A 21,655-nucleotide genomic window follows, 5' to 3' on the forward strand; every position below is an offset into this window, starting at 1 on the left:
AATCTAACTCAGAAAATCCTCAGTCTATGCCAGAATTCAAGTCTGATATTTTCAGAGTACAAAGTGATATTACTTTTCTGGGCATATGCACATTTGTGGAAGTAAGAAAGGAAGAATGAAAGTCAAGAGAAGGGATAAGCAAGTAAATAAATATATTAAACAAGGAGAAGTGTCAGTTCCTAACCTTGGATATGGTTGATTTTTTTGTCAATATCACAATATACAACAACAAAGAAGGACCAACACTTACATAAGGAAACTGTTGTATATTCATGTAATTAAAAGAGAAACAATTGGGAATAAGGGTGGAAAGTGTATTAAAAAATTCTGTCACATAACTCAGTCAGCTATAGCTACTGCATATATTGCCTAGGAAACTGCAACAGATATGAATATTACATACAATGATGCCATAATGCACATTGTCATGCACACTTACAGAGTTGAGGACCTGTCTAAAAGAGAAGTTCAGTTCCCTCTGGTTTCCAGCGTGGGTAGGTTTTACTGTAATTCATTATTTCATGAAATGTATTCAAAGGAATACATATGTAAGTTGCTCCCAGATCTTCTTGCTGTTTAAAATGGACCTTACCTCACAGTGATCCACAAGGCAGCCAACTGTAGTTGTGACGTGCTCCAAGGTATCATTAAATGTCGAAAAAAAAACTCCTGACACTTCTGTCATTCCATAACCTTGCTGGAACATTAAAAAAGAAGGCTAATCCTCTGATAGAACTTGCTAGGCAATGACATTTCTAGATTACTTAAAAATGTCTTATGTATCATTATGTTATTTCTATGCCAGATACTGTCACTCCCAATATATATTAATTATAAGATATGAGATACACACAGTAGTACTTAGATTGCAATTATCTGGAATGTGATGCTGTGTAGGTTGGTAACAGAACTTCTATGAGTCTATATGGCATCACCTCGCAGAAGATAGTAATCTTCATCATTCCATGTCATCTGCATGGTCTTCAGTTCATTTTACATGTTTAAATATATTTCTTTCTTTTAAATTTAGTTTTGTGCTTTCAAGAACTTACACGCAAGTGCCTGACATTTAATGTCTGCTTTATCTGCAAGGCCAACTGCTGGCTACATGGTGCACCACCACATCCTGCCACCTGAAGTGTTGTGACCTTAAGGTTCAGGTCTTGTGAAGTGTTGATTAAGTCCACATACATTGATGGGGTTCCAAACAAGTCTGTGCACCTGAAATTATATCAAGTTCTGAAAAGATCTGTGATGATAATTCAGGGTGTGGTCTTCTGGGTTGCAACACTGATATTTTTGAGGAACATCCTGCCTCCATCTTCAGGATTGAAGCATGTTGGTGCAGTAACTGCCTTAGTCACATATACAGGTTGCATAATCATATGCACTATGAGACTCGAGGGTGGGACTAAGGGAAGGAAGCCTAGAACCACTATCTTTGCAGCATACCTATATGAACAATGCAATAACTGAACCTACATGCTTCAATCCTGAAAACACCGGCGGCATGTTCTTCTGATATGTTAGTATCCACCTACAAGACTCCTAGCAAACACCTCAAAATTTATGAATAATATAGTGCACCACCACCCCATTCAATATTTTTTTATTTAAGGTGTTTGCTTATTTAATGTTCAATTTCAATGAACCCAGGCCAATAATTTCAGTATCGAGTTACCTCCATTTATATTGTCCTCAGTTTAGGGTTCAACTCCACTAGTCCCCAGAGAAATCTTGAATTGAGTTTTCGCTGTATTTTGAAAATTCATCATATGCAGAAATGAAACTGTTTTAAAATTATATTACTAAACTAAGAACAGCATTACATTTAACATTAAACTTGTTAATATATTTTGGTTAAAAATGTTTTTCATATCTGCATACTAACAATTTTATTTCTCAAATAGAGTTACTGCTATTCATGAACTTTCTCTTCTTTTCTGGTTGTATCGTTTATCTGCTTTGCAGAAAATTCTGTGCACACATTTTTGGTATGTTTGTTCACTATTTGCAGTGCTATGTAGGTTATCTCTTAAATTCTCCCTCAAGATCACTCTTGTTAATTACATGAAAATCGCACTTAGAACGGATACTAGTTAATGTTTGTTTACACTGAAGTATTAATCTCTGGAGTAGAAAGAGCGAGTTAAGTATGTAACCTTTCAATATGGTAAAGGTATCCCTGTAACAGGTCATGAAGACCCATAGGGTTGTGAGACATCGAGGCTCACAGATGGCGGTAAGGTTGTCAGCCTTACACACTGGCTGCCCTTAACCACCCAGAAAGATTTCTGGTAATCATTTCTGTTACAGGCTGAGTCGACCGCAAGGCCATAGTGCGGCTGGAAGGATAAGGTAAATTGAAAATATCCACTTCATCATGATTAGAACTAGTGACCTTCTGGCTTGTAGCATAGTGCCTTAACCAACTACACTACCATGTGCCCCAATGTAAAGTTTCAATATTACTAGTTGCTTTTTTGAGGCTTTGGTGGAGGCTATTGAACACTGTGATGCTGAAGGAGTGAACTCCTTTTTGATATAAAGATGTCTAAGCCTATGATTGATTCATCCAATTTCTCTGCAATGAGCACTCAGCATTTTGATCTTGTTCTATTGAATGATAACCCTACCAGTCTAAATTTATTTATCACTGTATGAATAATTCCTACTTATTTGGAACTGCAACCCTCAGAAATTTACACAAGAAACTTCTCCATACTTTCACATGGATATTTTATATGAAACCTCATTCACCATTTTGACACAGTAAGTTGCAGTTAACTGAATACTTAATACCGCGAGCAGGAACTTCGGTTTACAGCCAACAAGCATGTATGAGGGTTGGAACTTTAATAGTGGCAACACAGCTGTAGAGACGCCATGCAACGGAACCAAATAATGTCGCTTATACCACACATTAGTTACATACCTACCTCACCTCAGAGCAAATTAACTCTCCCTTCCCGCATCACGTGCATGAAGTGACGAGAAGAACAGAGCCTCGTGTTAGTTGGCGGTCTAATGTAGTGTTGTCACGATGTCTTCGAAACAGGAACAACAGAGTTGGATAAAGATTGAATGTGCCAGAGGCCATACAGCATGACAGTGTCATCAAGGCCTTCAAGAGGCTTGCGGGGAATCTGCATTGCCTTGCAGAACAGTGGCTAGGTGGGCATACAAGGGACTCCAAAATGTGGTAGACATGCGTCGGCCAGGTCGTCCTAGTGTCAGTGAAGAAGAAGTGTATGCTCTTTCCATGTTACTGGAGAGTGATCGACACTATACGATTTGTGAGCTGGCCCGATAGACAGGATTAGCACATACGATTGTGCTTCACATTCTGAAGGAATGCCTGGGCATGAGAAAAATTGCATCATGATGGGTTCCGCATGATTTGATGGAAATGCAGAAATGGCTATGGTACGACGCTGCTCATATCCACTCAGAGCATTATGAGCGCGAAGGAGAGGCTTTCTTACACTGTATCATTATGCTGGATGAGACACGGGCCAAATCGTATGAGCCACAAATGAAACGCCAATCGAACGAAGGGTGTCATTATGGGTCACCACGAAAATCAAAAGTTCGTCAGAACCCCAGCCGTATGAAAGTTATGGTGATTCTTGTGTACGACTGTGATGTTATCCTAACGCACACCGTTCCCCGACAGCAGACTGTCGATGCGCAGTATTACTGTTCATTTTTGGAACACAATCTGCAACCAGCTTTGAGAAAGAAGCGGTGACACTTTCTGCAGAACCCACCCTTCATTTTGCAGGACAATGCTTGGCCACATGCAGCACAAGCTGTGGCTGATTTGTTCAATCGATGGGGCTGGGAAGTGCTGTGCCATCCACCATACTCCCCGGACATAAGCCCTTGTGACTTCGACTTGATTCCTAAGATGAAGGAACCACTTCGTGGCATTTGCTTCAGAACTGTTCCAGAAATTGTTCAGGCAGTAGGTCGCTCTATTCAAACTATCAACACAGCAGGCACTGCTAAAGGTATTCTGTGACTTCCACATCACTGGCAATGGGTTGTACACAATGCCAGTGACTACACTGAAGGACAGTAAAACTTCGAAACATGCATCTATTTTGTATCAGTTGTAAATAAATAGTTGCCACTATTTAAGTTCCAACCCTCGTATTGCATAAATATTGCATAAACTTAATTCTTGGTACCCATTCAAAGTTTTATGGAAGTGTCATTGGAGAGGAATTATAGTGCGTATAGCCTACAGTGCTTGTAACTGTTCCATGAGTCCACACGTGCATTGTGCAATTTGATGCGACTTACACATGTTCATCCTGTGGAAAGGCTAAACAGTTGGTAGTAGGTTTTCAGATAACCACTGTGCAGATATAATCAACCAATGTTCTTTAATAAACATGGCTGTCCTATGTGTGTTTTGATATAGTTGTGTTGTTCTGATGTGAATAGTGCTGGTCAAGTATAACTAATTAATGGATATGTATATGCAGTACTTTCTTTCCTAAAAGCACGTTTGCTGGTACTCTTATGAAAAATCCACAAGACTGAAACACAATGCACCAGTAAACATAGGGACACACGGTAGAGTAGTTGGTCGAGGCACTATACTACAAGCCGGAAGGTTATAGGTTCAAGTCCTGAAGAGGTCAGTGGATTTTTTCAATTGACCTAATCCTTCCAGCCACACTATGGTCCTGGGGTCGACTCAGCCTCTAGCCGAAATGAGTACCAGGAATTAATTAAATAATTTTCCTGGGGGGTAAAGCGCAGCCGGTGTATAAGGCTGACAACCTTACCGCCATCTTTGAGCCGATTGTCTATATAATGTGGGAACCTCAACATCTCAGAACCCTATGGGCCTTCATGGCCTGTTGCAGGGATAGCTTTACTTTTTTTTTTTTTTTTTACCAGCAAACATGTGACTTCTGACAAGTTTAGAAATAGGTATACTGGCTGTGAAATGCACTTCAGTTTTAAGAGAAAATTCCTGATTAAGAACACCTATATCTTGTTCAATAAACAGCGTTTAATTAAACAATTAATATATTTTTGTAAGATTTGTCATGAATTCTCACACTAATCTTACCTCTCTTGTGTAATGGCTTCCAAAGTTTTCTTAGCATCAAATGTAGGTGCTGGCAAAACAACAATGTAGCCAAAAAGTATGTTACAAATAATGCCATGAAAGCTGCCTGAAGAGTGACAGAACTGTGTTAAAACACACACTTTTACTCCCTGCAAAATAAAGATTCAGTTAAAAATGACAAAAATTTATCATTGCACAGATCTTAAGTGACTATTGATAGACATTTTTTTACAGCTGTGGCCTCCTTTATGTGATATCAATTCTAGAAACAGATGAAGCAATATCTAATAGGTCAAAATTGTTAAAGTGGAAACCCCTCTGAAATCAGGGCCGAAAGACCACAACTATAAATTCTACAGACAGGGGACAGGGAAACTCATCCCCTGGTATAAATGAGTTTCAGTCTATATGGGGACACTGCAGAATAAAAATTTACGTTTTCTACAATGATGATGTGAATCTATTCAAGAGACATGACATGTAAACTTTCTTTTACTGCCTCTCATACAAGAATTCTTAACTACAGCAAAAACTACAATCCTGATATAACACATGGATGGAAGTAATTATTAGCAATATTAAGTTCTATGGGAAACTAGGAGTTAATATTAATGTGCTATGAAAGACATACTTGGAATCGTATGAAATACACTTCAGTGTTAAAATATGAGGGGCTTAAAACATATTTTGTATAATAACAACACAAATATGTACTATATTAATAGTTTGATAGGTGGAGATGGAGAGATTTTCATGGCCTTGGGTTCATAGGTTTATTTTATGATATAGCATTGAATAGAAGGTGAGTAATGAAAGATGGGTTGAAAAGAATTTGAAACAAAGCAGTTATAGACTAATCTAGGTACTACCACAACATTTGCCTGGAGGGACTGAGGAAACCATGAAAAATATCAGTGCTGATAACTGGTGCCCCAGCTGAGATTAGTAATGAATGCCTCCAGATACTGGTCTATGTTTTACTGCTTGACTAACCTGCTTGGTCTTGGGTTCGTCAATAACTTCTTGGTCATCAACAGATGGTGCGGTTAAGGGTATGATTATTTACTTATGAAATTGAATATTTGCAACAAAGTTTTCATATTGTGTGAAAATGTGTGGTGCAAAGATGGGAAAAGAAATATTTATTTAATTGTAGATTTTGTATGACTAGGAACACGATATTACATCCTTAGTCTTTATGTTAGGGACTTCATCCCTCTGAGCCAGTACCTGGATCAGTACAGAGTAAGAAATTAGGTTGTTAAATTCCTGAGTATCGCAGTAGGTCAAAATAATAAAAATTATTGACATTACAGATGAACATGATTTACAAGACTTCAGACATTGAATGGTAAATCACTTAAACCCCGATTAAAGCAGCAAGTTCCATTGAAAATTAAATTCTTTATTATTTTAACATAGTGTGATACCCAGAAGACTCTGTAATGGATACAGACCATGTAAAAGAACCCTGAATTTAAAAACTTAATTTTATTGCCAATTTAGTAGTTAAAAACTAATTAACCAATCCAATGGAGTAAAATCATTCTTGAGAAGACAGTCAAACAATTCCCTGCCTTATGTGGAACCCAATGATCCTTATTAATGAAAACCAACAACATTTTTTAATATTAGAGTCAATTTACCGACCACACAACATATTTTTATTACAATCACACTACATGTTTCGACCTCAAGAGGTCATCCTCAGGTGTACACACACAGTATAATTACACGCAATCACATTTGCCTTCTCACTTATTCGATCCTGTATCTTATTCAGGCCCACGCTCAATAATATATCAAGCTCCTCTCACGAAACACAAGTTAAAATATTATTCTAAATGTCAAAAGTTAAAATTTAAAATTTAAAAATTTTAAATTTAAAATTTGTGAATCAAATTTCAATTCAGATCACTAGTTATGCTTTCACTTTCACTTGTTATTCACTCACTTCCTCACGCTCATCACTGCGTCAAGTTCATTTTAAGTAGTTTAATTATATTATAGTTTAAAAGTTCATGAATTAAAGTTCAATTTTATTATATTGATCGCACTTTTCACTTTTTGGAGGTCTTGCTGTTCTTCTGCATCCTCTGATGTTGCTGGACCAGTTACGGTCCTTGTCGACAAGGAAGAACAGCGAGACCTCCAATAAGTGAAAAGTGCGATCAATATAATAAAATTGAACTTTAATTCATGAACTTTTAAACTATAATATAATTAAACTACTTAAAATGAACTTGACGCAGTGATGAGCGTAAGTAGGAAGTGACTGAATAACAAGTGAAAGTGAAAGCATAACTAGTGATCTGAATTGAAATTCGATTCACAAATTTTAAATTTTAAATTTTTAAATTTTAACTTTTGACATTTAGAATATATTTTAACTTATGTTTTGTGAGAGGAGCTTGATATATTATTGAGCGTGGGCCTGAATAAGATACAGGATCGAATAAGTGAGAAGACAAATGTGATTCCGTGTAATTATACTGTGTTCATACACCTGAGGATGACCTCTTGAGGTCGAAACATGTAGTGTGATAGTAATAAAAATATGTTGTGTGGTCGGTAAATTGACTCTAATATTGATTAAATACACAACAGGATGCAAGAAACAATTAAAGTTAAACATTTTTTAAGCATTTCACACAGCTTCTTTTTGTAGTCCACAGCAAAAGAAGAGTTTAGATCGGGCAGACATCTGAATACTTATTATCTTCACAGGAAAGGATCTATTCTATGGAGTGAGAATACTTTGTATTCTGAAAAGACATACCTTTCTGTCTTTGTTCATGGGTGTTCTGATGAAGTAGCCATTATTGACCAAGGCATGGTGGCTTAAGAGGGCAGCTTTAGGACTTCCAGTTGTGCCCTTTATTAAAACACACAAATAACATTTTCTACTTAAAGTTCAACTGAAAGATATAATTACACACAACGAACCCTCATTATGACAGGTTACTAAGTGATAGTCCCACTTGTGAGAGGTGTCAAGAAGAAAATGAAACAGCCACACATCCTGTGTGAATGTGAGGCCTTAGCTTATTTAAGACTACGTCACTTGGGTCAATACTTTATGGAACCAAGTGACTATTTTGACGCCCCCACATACAAAATCCTGTGCTTCATTCGAAGTGTAGGATTGCTGAGGGGATAATCAAAAGGGCAAGCACAATAGACCACTGTAGGTCATGGTGCAAGGGCCAAGAAGGCCCACCCCTTCTACATTCATTCATTCATCCATCCATCCATCCATCCATCCACCCATCCATCCATCCATCCATCCATCCATCCATCCATCTCTGAAGTTGTATCGCCATCAGACATTAACTTATATTGTTACGTTATAATTGGAAAGTTACTAGACCATACTGGTGCCAGGATGGCCGTCAGTATTGTGACTATGCCAAAGGCTGAATGGCCGAGGAGTTATGACAGTTTTGTGTTGCACACATGTCTATGCTACTACTGAGCAATGACCATTTTCAGTGCAAAACAAAATTATATTCTTGTACATATAAATACATTTAGTCAGACTATTCTAAGTTGAAATCTTGTTGCAGTTTATATTTGTTGTGAAAACTTCCTCTGTATAAGAGGTAATTTTGGAATAGCTTTTACTCTTCACTCTCTGAGCCGGATAAATTTTGTCATAATACTTGTTTCTGCTTAAGAGAGTCTGTTCTTTGGAGAGACTGTACATTCAATACTTCTTTTCCTCATAGAAAGAAAGAAAATTGATATAATATAAAATGTTGGAACATCCCACATTATCACGCATTTTCTGCAACGCACACTCATCACATCACTCTTCACCATCACGCGCGCTAACCAATCAAATTCAAAGTCAAAGTCATGTTACCACTGACGGTCAGTCAGTCTGTCTGTCTTGGTGTCGAGCCCTAGCTGAGGCTCATGGCCAGATGTTTTCTTTGTTATGAAAGTTGTTGTCCTGTCCATTTGGCGCGCCCTCTCTGATGAGAAGTCGGGTCTGTCATTTGTCAGTCAGTCTGTAATAACAAGTCCACTGTCTGTATTTACATAATTTACAAATCCACACTTGTACCTTCTCTGTACAATATGTACAAGGCCTCTGTCAACCCATGCATGGTACAGCAGATTATGTCCTATTTCTAGTAGTAACTGCTATCACGGTAGTCTAGTCACTTGAACGGTCGTATGCCTGACCGCCGCCAAGTTTAAGCCATTTATACTTTCTGTGGCTGGCTTCGCCTTGTCCAATGTTGTTAACATTCTCATTATCATGATTTTGTATGACTTCTGCTTGTTGCCTGCATAATTTTGTTATGTAATCATATACGTATGGAATTTTGAATGCCATGTGCAATTCGCGGACCAGTGGAAAATTGCCAATCGTGCGGAGAATCTTGTTTTGCAGGCGCTGCAATTTCACTAGATGGGTGTCTGCCGCAAACTTCCAGGCGGTACTAGCATAAGTCATTACGGATCTAATAAGAGCTTTACGGAGGGTCAGTTTAATGTTAGCACTCAGTCGCTCACTTTTGAATAGGGAGTATACTCTAATGAATGTTCTGAAGGCCTTGGCTTCGATCATTTCTATGTGTAATCTCCATGTCACTCTCTTATCGAAGATTACACCTAGATATTTTGCACTATTTACAAATGGAATATTTCTTCCATTTAGAGTAAGACAAGACTCAGGCGGTCGACGACCACGAGAGAAGTAGACCCCCTGAGCCTTATCTTCATTAATTTTTATATTCCAGCGCTCACACCAGGTCTCCATTGAGCTGAGACCGTGCTGGAGTTTTCTAACAATAAAACCTTCCTTGCGATCCATCGCATATAGACAGGTGTTGTCCGCAAAGAGGGCCAGGTGAACACCATGTGTTTGGGGAGCATCATTAATATACAATTTGAAAAAAGTAAGGGAAAGGGCAGAACCTTGTGGCACCCCTGCTTGCATTTCCCTTGGCGTTGACATTTCGCCTTCAACCGAGACCCTGAATTTACGTTTAGAAAGAAACGACCCAATAAGTTTGGTGAAACTGTTCGAGAAATCCAATTTTGATAACTTATACAGCAATCCTGAGTGCCACGTGGTATCAAAGGCTTTTTCGATGTCCAAGAACACTGCAGCCGTAGACATTTTATTGTTGAAATTAAGGGTCACGTGGTCCGCCAGCCTCATACATTGCAATGTCGTACTGTGACGTGCACGAAAACCAAACTGACTTGCGATGAGCAGGCCTCTTTCTTCAATGTGTTTACGGAGGAATTTCAAAATTACTTTTTCGAATAGTTTTCCTGTCGTGGACAGGAGGCTGATCGGACGTAAATTTTGAGGAAATTTCGGGTCTTTACCCGGTTTAGGTAAAGTTACTATTTTTGTTTCCTTCCAAGTATTTGAAAAATGAGAAAGCCGAAAACAGTGATTAAATAAATGAGTTAGGTGAACCAATGCTCGCCTTCGAAGGTGCCTGAGGCATTCATTTGGGATGCCGTCAATTCCACAGGCCTTTTTTAATTTCAGAGAAATTATTAATTTCTGAACGTCACATGGTCTGATCCTTTGAGGGGGGGTTTCGTCTACAGTTTCCAGCAAAGCTTGAACTCTAGCCTCCTCCCGCTGTTCATGGTTTTCGTCGCACAGGTCATGTGGCGTGAACTGAATTTCCAAACAGTCGGCAATTTCGTTGGCTTTTTCAGAAGGATAAAATTTTAGGCCAGAAGAACCATGAATAGCAGTTGGTGCCCTTGGTCAGTCTCTCTTAAGGAAAGATTTCGCAATGGGCCATATACCCTGAGGTATGACTTCAGCGTTACCTATTTTTGTTTCCCACCGTTCAAGTGCCTTTTTTCGGATAATTCGCCTGATTGATTTGGTGACCCAATTGACTGCCGTTTTACACGTTGAATCCCTGGTTTCTTGCCACAGTTTTCGTAGCCTCTGTTTATATTTTATCAAACGATCTAGACCAGGAAGATCGCTGTTTATGTCCGAAAGTGTAATTTTACTTGTCGACAGCCTACATGCCGAAGCAACAGATGCTGCAAAGTCACGTGCCGCTTTATGGGCTTCTACCCCCGAATTAATTTATAGTTTAGGTGATATTAATTCAGAAGCGAGGCTTTGAAACCGTTCCCAATCTCTAAATTTTTCAATGGGTTCCGAAAGATTCCTAATTTTAACGCGATCCAGTATGTGGAATACTATTGGTAGGTGATCTGAGTCCAGAATATCGGAGACGATGACATCCGACACAATGATATTTTGCTGAACTACAATGTCTAACACGTCACCATTTCCCGCAGGGAAATAATGAGTGGGGCACTGTGGTGCTGAGATTTCGAAATCACTCATATCAAATAAATCCATAAGTTTCAAGCCTGAGGGGTTTGAAACTCTGCTACTCCAAAAGGGGTTCTTACCATTCAAATCACCTGCCAAAATATACTTTCGTCTGAAGCTTAAGAGCTCAGTGATGTCAGCATCACTCCAGGCTTTGCCTGGAGATTTATAAACAGCTGCAAGCAGCACTTCGCTATTACCAATTGGTATGCAGACCCCTGTCGCTTCTACTGAAACAAGGGGTGGTAGGTCTACATGGTTGTGGGGAATGCCTTTTCTTACTGCAACGGCAGTTCCGCCCTTTCTGCCCGAGTGGCGGTCGATTCTATAAAAGTGGTAATTTGGAATACAGAACCTCTCATGAAGTTTCAGACGTGTCTTTGAAAACAGGGCCACATCTACGTGTAGGTCTTGCAGCTATTTACTGAGCTCATAGCGCTGCCTCCCAATGCCTCCCAATCCCAATGTTATAACTTTGAGGGGCCTATGAATTCTAGTGGCCATTTTGTTTCATTACGTTTAGAACAATTTTGGTAATGGCCATTATTTTTTCCTCCTCAGACACTCCACCACCGACCTCTGTCATAATCTGCTGTACTACAGTCACTACTCTCAACATATTGTCGAGGGATGGACTGTTTACATGAGTAGCTTGAGTTGACTGACCTGTTTTTTGTTCCTGTACAAGGACCGGGACGCTCGGTTTCGTGGCTTCAGGTCGGACTGCCACTGGAACTTGGAGAGTCTGAGGTCGCTGCTCCTGCGACGTGCTGCCACGGAGCGCCGCCGCGAAGGAGACTCCAGGGGTAACGATATTCGAGAACACCCTTCCCGTCGTGGTTTTGGGTGCTCTCTGCGATTTCCTCCTCTGCAGTTCCTCCCTCGCGTGTCTGCAGCCCCGATATTTGGCGGGATGGGGCTTCTCTCCTTCCTTCAATTCGCAATTGCAGCAAGCTGGAGTGGAGGCAGCGTTCTCCTTCTCAGGGCACTCTTTGTGCAGGTGGCCACCCCCGCACCACGTGCAACGGGGACGTTCACCGTGGATGTGAGAATTATTGGGGGGGGGGCCTGCCTGCTTTGCCTGAGGTTTCCTCCTCCTGCATAGTGGCTTCTGCACCGGAAGTTTCTGTTTCCATCGTTGCCTCCATGAGGGGGGCGAAGTAGTTTTTGGTGGCAACGTCTGTTTTGGGATTCCTTTCGAAGGCTGCCGTTGTTTTCTTAGTAGTCGGTGCGGATTCAGCGGTACTTTGTCGTTTCCTCCTCTGGACTTCTTTGAAGCCTTCCTACCGGGCTGGAATATTTGTGCCTGATGCGCTGGCCTTTACCAGGGACTTCAGCTCGTTCAGCGTAACTGTATAATTTCCATAGAGCGCACTGAACAGTGTCTTGCCGGAGAGGGCCTTGCAGTAATTAATTCTATTTTCGTCGGCGGCGCTGACTATTGCCGCCCATTCTGCACTTTCTCCAATCGCAGCAGTTGCGAAGCAGACCACGTCCTCAATGCTGCACAGGATGTCGAAAAAGCGCCTGTATCGTTTTTCGGCATCGGGGTATTGCTTAATAATTTCTTTAAATTCGGCCTGTAAAGCGGCACGTTTTTCGGCCCAGAATGCCTGGTACCCCGGCACAGGGACGCCAGCCATCTCTAGCTCGACACTTACAGATTGAACAACCCAGCCGAGTACTGACGTATTAGACTAGAAGATAGTAAGACAACTCACTGCCCGCACTGAATCCACAACCAATGTTGCTCAATGATCAATCCGACCTCCTAACAAGTAGCTGTCCTCCTAACTTGACAAAGAATGAATTGAAGATTCCTGTCACTGGGTCAACCAATCTCTCCTTTTTCAAACAAGTCCTGTCCGATCTCAATGATACACTGCTAATAACCACTTGACTTCCAGTCGATCTGCTCGATCCTACAGCACACTAATGATTATCGCTCCAACCCCGAAACTGGCGATGAAGTGTCGCTTTGATGATGTCAAACAGACAATCTTCAGTCGGCATTCAGTCCTGTCTCAACTCACAAAACGCACACTATGTAACCAAGCTCTGATCATCACCATCACCAATCGCTCAATTCATCCAACACCCTGTGGGAATATCCCACATTATCACCACCAATCAAATTGCTCCAAACGTTCGCATTTATACTGCGCTCGCTGCTAGCCCCACAACTACATCATCACGCGCGCTAGCCAATCAGCGCCCTGCAAATTCGTCCTCCTCAATTTCAAGTTTCGCTCCGCCCACCGAGCAGTGTATAAAAGGAGCAGCCGCAAACCGGCATCATGAGTCTGATATCAGTCTACGATCAAGCCACACTCAAGCAACATCAGCCAGCAGGCTTCGTCGTCAGCGCTCGGTCTTCAGAGGCATCGGCAGGCTGCGCCAGGCACGACTGCCTCGGCCCTCCGTCTCTCACACCCGACGCACTGGGGCACCTCGCCTGGACTCGTCGGTGGTCGTGTCCCTGTCCGACCCACTGGGCATCTGGAGTAGCCACTGCCTCATCACTCCTACGATCGCGCTGCGCGACCCGCAACTTCAACTCACCTGCTGCACAGCGATCGAGCAACCTCCAGCAACGGCCGCGCTGTGGCCAGTCAAATTATCGCAACTAACCTCTCGCCCTACCGGCACGCGCCACGTTACCTCACCGGTCAAGCATCTCAGCAACCACGGTCCTTTTCAGGACCTACAAAACTGTTCCGAAGAAGTGGGTTGTCATTGAAGTAATGACAAAACTACATAAAACCCCACAATATGTATTTAGGTATTGTTCAAGCATTCTTACAGATGAGAACTGAACAGTACATCCATCGTCCGGCTGTATGAGTGTCTGCAGTTGATTTACTTCCTGGATGTACTCTTCACTTGCAGATAAGATAATGTCCTTGAGCCGATAAGCGCCTCTGTTAATCAGAAATAACACTGGAAATATGTGGATCATTATTAAGATGATAAAGGAAAATATGCTGCTGAGTCTAAGAAATTAAAGCTCTAATAAACAGAAATATTCTTAAACCATTTCCATGTAATAGCTATGGTACATGAAAATGTCACAAGATGGCAGTATAGATTGTAATTATGCCAGATACATTCAGACAAATTCAGTGTCACTAAATGAGATTTATAATCTATGGCTTGAAACAGGTTATATTAAGTCTTTAATCCACCCGTTTATATTGTGGTATGTCAGCTGAAAGTCAGAAACCCTGTTCTATTGGCCCTTTGCCATGGCGGCTTTGTGTTTCATAAGGTTATGGACAGAGGTAACAAACTAAAACCAACTAAGGTAAAATGTGAATTACTGGTAATGAGACAGATTCTGTTGTATGTGAAGAATAGCGCTAAACATATTGAACAAGTAACTGTGGTCGGTTGTCAAGAGGTGTCCTCCAACTTGGGAATCAAGAGGTGGTCGACATACCTTATTCTAAATAACTGTAATGTTTTCAACTGACATAAAATGTTATTCTAAAGGGTTCTGAGGATGGTGTACAACATTCAGAATTACTAAGATACCCAACCAAATAGATGCGTTCCACCACTCACCTGAGGACTGAAACAGATACAGGTTCCAAAACGTTTCGTTTTCTAGTTTCTAGAATACCTGGAAATGATAAAGTCCAGAATCCCAGTAACTCTGATACAGAGGGACTGAGAAATATTCTTTTGTGTGGTAGCAGAATGGAATTATGCAAAACAATAGTTTTACCTGTTGCTTTGTATGAGTGTGAAACTTCTTTTCTTAGGAAAGACCATTGATTGAGATGGCTCATAACAAGAAAAATACATAAAAAGGAAGTGGAACTTAATTAAGTATTTTAATTGCATATTACACAAGTTTTTGGTGTTATTGGTGTAATCTATTAGGATATTAGTCTGCTTCTGCAAATTCAGCTTTTGTTGCTTGTCACTTTCAGATGCTTTTTCATTATTTTGCATTGATAAAATCATTCTGTGGCCAGAATCATTATGCTGAACAGTCATATTTGGTGACATTCAAGAGAGAGAAAAAAAAACACAAAGATGTGAGGGATTGAAGCTTAAGCCCAGAATTGAATTTTGCATGCATAAAAACATGATAGTACTGTGTATTGCACTTAGTGGGGGGTGGAGTCCAACTGGGACCACTCGGCACATTTGCCACTTATTGGCCTATTGTACCTGCCCCAGATGATGATGATGAATTTGGTGGAATGAAGATTGGCAGGGGAAACTGAAGTGCTTGGAGAAAACCTGCTCCAGCGCCACTTTGTCCACCACAAATCCCACTTGGCCAGACCTGGGCTCGAACCCAGTTCATCACGGTGGGAAGCCAGTGACTAACTAGATGGTCACTTAACACAGTCACTAATCCAATGACACGAGCGCTACAGAGTGTAAACAAACACAAGAACACACAGTCTTGCCAACTGAAGTATTTTCAGTGTTGCCAACACAAATTATATTCCTCAGTTTCTTAGGTAAACGGTAAACTTGTTCCTGCTCAAATAATTAAGCAGTACATCATGAAGGCATATGGGGGGTGGATGTATAGATCTTCATTTACTTGACCTCGGCACTAGCGGGAGGTGAGTGCTCATCTTCATGACCCAGCTGCTTTACCCCTGAGGAAAGAGCCGCCAGAACCCATTGGATAGGAGGCTGGGTGAACCCATATCGTACCTAGGTGAGCTCACCTGTGTTGTGCATTACTCATAACAATGAGTGTCTTCAGAGCTGGAAGTTTAGAGCTGGTAATTTCAATTCCACCCTCAGCACTCTTATTTAATTCTGGAATTAATGTTTGCACCATATCATAGCAATTGTTGGATTTATATTTCTCTGCACAAATAAGAGCCTTGGCTTCTACTTTGACAAGAGCATGCAAGAGTTCTGGGGGTTGGTATGCTGGATCAATTTGTACCTGAAATACATAAATCATGTGTAATATCATAAGGAGCGGAAGGTGAGGGAACATTGTTAAAATATACTGAGATGGTGAAGAAATTTAAATTGGTTTTGTGGAATTTAATCGATTCATTTGGATGATGTCTCAGTTAATTGAGCATGTGATGGATTTGAATATGCCTGTACTTTTTAATAACTCTGATCATCTCCAAGTTACTCTATACATATCAAAATGGAAGAAAAACGTTTTAAAATGAAATAATGTAAATTCTAATGCAATATGATATTTTCTTATTGTCAAATTTTTCTCCCTCTCCCTCTCCTCCTCCCTCTTTAACTCTACTCCTCTATCTCTATCTCTATCTCTGTCTATCTAATAAGAAGGAGTGATTTTGTTATTCAGTGCTATAATTAAACAGCTGAATACTTCCCATTGACTGTTTTGTTGGTTAGTGTTCATGTGAAGCGGAAAAAGAGTGAAAAACTCTCTGTTTATCTGGTTAACACCAATTGCAGATACCATGTTCTTCAGATCTTTACTTATGATATTTTACTTTAGACAAAGTTTTGAAAAATGGAATAAAATCTACATGTAAATCGTTAGTGTACGTTTCAACTTGAGTTGTCATTACTATTTACAACCCAGGAAGTTTTCTAGATATCATTTCAACATAAGTGGAGACTCAAGTGTGTGATAATGCTGAGCTATGCTTATTAAGTTATGATTGCAAAGAACTTGTTGAAGTAGCATGAAGCAACAGATAAATGACAAGGGACTGCCTCAATCAGTTTTCTGCTTTTTCGGTTTTTGGTTTTTGGTTAATTTATTGACACACTCTAAACAATGCAGCTTTGTGTGTGATAAGTGTATTTACATTGTAAATAAGAAAAAGAACTGTTTGAGAGTTAGGTGTTTACCCCTTCTGTTAAGATAAGTGATGTGTGCTTCCATTATGCATATGTTGCAGCTGATACAGGCTTGAAACAATTATTTGGCATCGCAAAAGCATATTGAGAACACGTGACCAGAATTCCAAATATGATCAGATTGGTGGGGCATGTAGTACTCACATCCACAGGTGGTGAGAAAACCATACACAGTTGTAGTCATATAAGTAGCAGTTGGATGTATTTGCTAAACTCTGTGTTTCCTGCCTCAAACCAGTAACATGTCACCTATATCTGGCTGGATCACAGCTCTTCTCCTGAGTAAGAACTGTACCATTGCTGATAATTTTGACCTACAGACTTGCATTCCTACTTCAAACAAAATTCATGAAAAGTATCAGGCTTTATATGTTAAAACAAACAAACTCCATGGTTTCAGTCTGCAAGTGAACTATACCAGCCGACCAACCGCCGCTTGTCGGTGAAGTTAGTGCCAACTTTAGGGAATAGAGTGTGTCGCGTGGTCAGCACAACAGATCCTCACGGCCGTTAGTCTCGGTTTTCTAGACCGGAGCTGCTATTTCCTTGAAATAGTTCCTCATTTATCCATAAGATGCCAAGTGAACCCCATTCCTGACCCACTGCTTTTCAGAAAATTTTGTAGTGCCAGGAATCGAACCCGGATTTCTGGATCTATAGCCAGGAACCCTGACCACTAGACCACAGAGGCCGTCGCTTTACATGTTATATCTAAAGAAAAATGGAATTTATGTAGCCCTAAACAAAATTATATATCTTTAAACATAAGCATATAAAATTTTATTTTCATATGGATGTAGGTACTTGTTTTTAAGCAAAGCTAAAACAAATATATAAATACATATCCACTAACTGAAAAAGTGCAAAATACTTTGAGATTTTCCTTGTGGTGTGTATCAAAGACTACTATATTCAGGGATGTGACATTTAATACAGTAAATGGGTAGAGATATTTTGGAGGAACCTGCTGTGTCCGACCTCGGGTCAGAAGTTTCTGTTATCCTTAATATGAAGGCAGGAGGCTCTTTCCATGATGATGGTGAATATCTACCAAACTGCATGGAGTCACATCCCAGATCATAATCTTTACCTCTTATTTATATTAAGCATTATTGCAATTATATTCAAATTTATGACTGATGAGCTATACCTGGGAACTCCAACATAGGTACAGGGATGTGAGAAATGTCTGGCAACTAATAGAGTACCTCAGCCTCTTGTCACTGCATCTAAATCCTACCAAACTCATGAAGTCTCTTAAGAGTGCCCCCTTCTGTATTTAAACTGTAAGATGTTGGTACTCACTGCTATAAGTCCAGCTCTAGCTGCAGCTACTCTTGAGATATACCAGTCACTGGAGTTGGGGCCCCATATTCCCAATCGATCTCCAGGCTTAAGGCCCAGCTGCAAGAGGCCTGCAGCAAGCCTATCAGCCTGAAAAAAATTAAACACTTTAACATAAATGTTGTCTGGGTCTGCTGAAGTTATTCTAAGTTTGGATATAAATCTATTTCTTACTCAGACTTTTGCCAGAATGTTTTTGCCTTTTTACTTCTTTCCTGCATAGAAACTTGTGAATTCGCATAAATTCCTTTGTTTAACCATGTGAAATCTAAAACTCATATTATATAATATTCACAAATTTAGTTCCTATCTCACAGAAAAGGAAACTTATCTCCATGGTAAAAAGTTAATCACTTAATATTGTATACATAAATATTCACTGCTTATTTGCTTTAGCCTAACCAGATACTGAGATTTTTTTACCCCCGAGTCACTGAACTCCGAACACAGACTTTGGCGCACACACACTCAAGAGTTCCTACTGCAGCGTACAGCTTATAAATATAACACTGAGGGCCATGTCTATCAGAAGGTTTATCATCCATAACACTTAAATATGCAAAATACATAACATGTTACCTTTTCTAGCATTTCTTTGAAAGTGTAACGTTGTTGCTCGTACACTGACACTAATGCTTCTTTCTCACCCCATTCTTCTGCTGCTTTCTGTGCTAACTGCCCCAATGTGAGGGCAAACAGTGGTTCAGCACCTGGGCGGTGAAGGTAGCTTGGCTTGTACGTTGAGACTGGTGATCTGAAAAAATATAAAGTAGGCATTTTAACCCACTGGCCAAGACTACACGAATTTTTCGTAACTCCGCCAAAAATCTAGGAGCCAGATTACTAGAAAAAAATACCTAAGATGAGAAATTTGCATGTCACGTTAAGAAAAATAACATCTGAAACTTTTACCCATAGAAAGGTAGAGTTTTGCTGTGCTTACTTAATCAGTTACCATCTCATACAGATATATGGGAGAGTGGAGGTACAGCTCCACCGTTCTTGACCATGGCACTAGATGGAGCTGAGCTGTAGCTTCAAACCCCTGGTACCCACTGGATAGGCAGCTGGGTTTGTCCCAGAGTCAGCCTGATGCTGAGGAGTAGAGGAATAGAACCCCAGCCACACAAGTCATAACCTATTGACATACTTAGCGAGTTATCCTGCCTCCTGAACCATCCCCATACTTAACGGTTATTCCTCTTCCTGTATCCTAGAAAGGTGAAGAGTCTGGGGTCTCCTCCAAAAGAAATGCCAATGAGAGACATAAAACGAGAATGGGAAAATAATCAGGAAGGAGATAAAGGCACAAACAAAACAAAAAAAAAATTAATTCGCTTAGTGAGGGGTGGAGTCAAACTAGGTCCACTCGGCGGCCACTGATTGGTCTATTGTAGCCTGCCCCGAGTGATTATGATGGAGAATTTGGTGGAATGAAGATTGGCAGGGGAAACTTTAGTACTCGGAGAAAACCCGCCCTAGCGCCACTTTGTCCACCACAACTCCCACTTGACCAGACCCGGGATCGAACCCGGGAAGCCGCGGTGGGAAGCCAGCGACTAACCGCTTGAGCTATGGCGCGGCCAACAAAAAACTCCGTGGCTTGTAGTCCGCAAGCGAAATATAACGACTGAGCGACCGCTGCTTGTCGGCGAAGTTATTGTGGTCTAGTGGTCGGAGTTCCTGGCTACAGATCCAGAGGTCAGGGTTCGATTCCCGGCGCTACCACACTTTCTGAGAAGTATTGGGTCTGGAAAGAGATTCACTCAGCCTCGTGAAGATAATTGAGGAATTATTTCAAGGAAATAGCGGTTCCGGTCTATAAAACCGAAATTAACGGCCGTGGGAATTCGTTCCGCTGACTACGCGACACACTCTATCCTCTAAAGTTGGAGACAAAGACACAAAAGGAATAAAGGATGAGGGACAAAAGGAATGTTATAAAGTGAAGGAGACGGAGGAAGGAAGGGGGAGATGAATAATTAAAAAAAAGCTGCCAAGGACGTGGGTGGAAAAGCAATATGAATAGAAGAGGGAAGGAGTTGGTGAGAGGAAATGGATAAAGGAAATGGATAAAGGAAAGGAGCATACCGCTGATTCTTTGATTGGTGATGCATTAGTTATAATAGGAAAGAAATTGTAGGCACCATGGCTACCTAGGTCACTGAACTTCTGCAAGCCTGCCATTATCCCAAACGGACGAAAAACCGCGCTCTTCTGTTCTGTTTTCCGAAACTATTACAACTTGTTGAAATGGGAAATATTAGGAACGGGTACAGTCGTATCAAAGAAGATCCTACTTTCGAATCTGAGCAACACGATTTTAAATTAAAATTGTTTCGCTTAGGTGAACAGTTGGGCACTTAGGGCAGTAGATCAGAAACACCTGGAAAGCTTCGAAATGTGGTGTTGGAGAAGGATGGAGAAGATCAGTTGGACCGATTATGTGAGAAATGAAGAAGTGTTAATTAGAGTCAGTGAGCAGAGGAATATCCTACACGAAATAAGAAAACGGAAGGCTAATTGGATTGGTCATATCTTACGCGGTAACTGCCTTCTAAAAGAAGTTATTGAAGGAAAGATAGAGGGGCGGATAGAAGTGACCAGAAGACGAGGAAGAAGACGTAAGAAGATGCTGGATGACCTTGGGGACAGAAGAGGATATTTTCATTTGAAGGAGACAGATCTACATCGCATCAAGTGGAGGAACTGTTTTGGAAGAGACTGTGGACCTATCGTCTTGACAGATTACTGAAGAATGAATGAATGAATGAATGAATGAATGAATGAATGAATGAATGAATGAATGAATAGATGAACAGGAGTCGGTATAGCTACTAGCTAAGGGCTGGACTACTGACGGTTCGGAATTCCGAGTCCCGTTAGAGTCACGAGGGCGAGGGCGAGGGTCATGTTACAACTGACGGTCGGTCAGTCTGTTTGTCTTGGTGTCGAGCCCCAGCTGGGGCTCATGACCAGATATTTCTTTTCAATGAAAGTTACCGTCCTGTCCATGTGTAGCGCCCTCTCTGACGAGAGGTCGGGTCTGTCAT

At 40.7% G+C, this 21,655-nt stretch overlaps 1 protein-coding gene across 1 annotated transcript in view; it reads right to left on the reverse strand.

Annotated features, from left to right (window-relative positions):
- Positions 1-592: 592 nt before the first annotated feature.
- Positions 593-21,655, reverse strand: part of LOC111869916 (medium-chain acyl-CoA ligase ACSF2, mitochondrial) — a gene marked incomplete at its 3' end in the record, with an annotated part of 28,455 nt that continues 7,392 nt past the window's right edge. Inside the window, exons 2-9 of the mRNA XM_023861796.1 lie at positions 19,182-19,356; positions 18,564-18,692; positions 16,121-16,347; positions 14,230-14,347; positions 7,869-7,964; positions 5,090-5,238; positions 1,053-1,221; positions 593-697 (exon numbers count right to left, since the gene is read on the reverse strand). Coding sequence (XP_023717564.1) covers positions 593-697; positions 1,053-1,221; positions 5,090-5,238; positions 7,869-7,964; positions 14,230-14,347; positions 16,121-16,347; positions 18,564-18,692; positions 19,182-19,356 — 1,168 coding nt within the window. The remainder of the gene's footprint in view (positions 698-1,052; positions 1,222-5,089; positions 5,239-7,868; positions 7,965-14,229; positions 14,348-16,120; positions 16,348-18,563; positions 18,693-19,181; positions 19,357-21,655) is intronic.

The sequence above is a fragment of the Cryptotermes secundus genome, unplaced genomic scaffold, assembly GCF_002891405.2.
Source record: "Cryptotermes secundus unplaced genomic scaffold, Csec_1.0 scaffold842, whole genome shotgun sequence".
Classification (NCBI taxonomy): Eukaryota; Metazoa; Arthropoda; class Insecta; order Blattodea; family Kalotermitidae; genus Cryptotermes; species Cryptotermes secundus.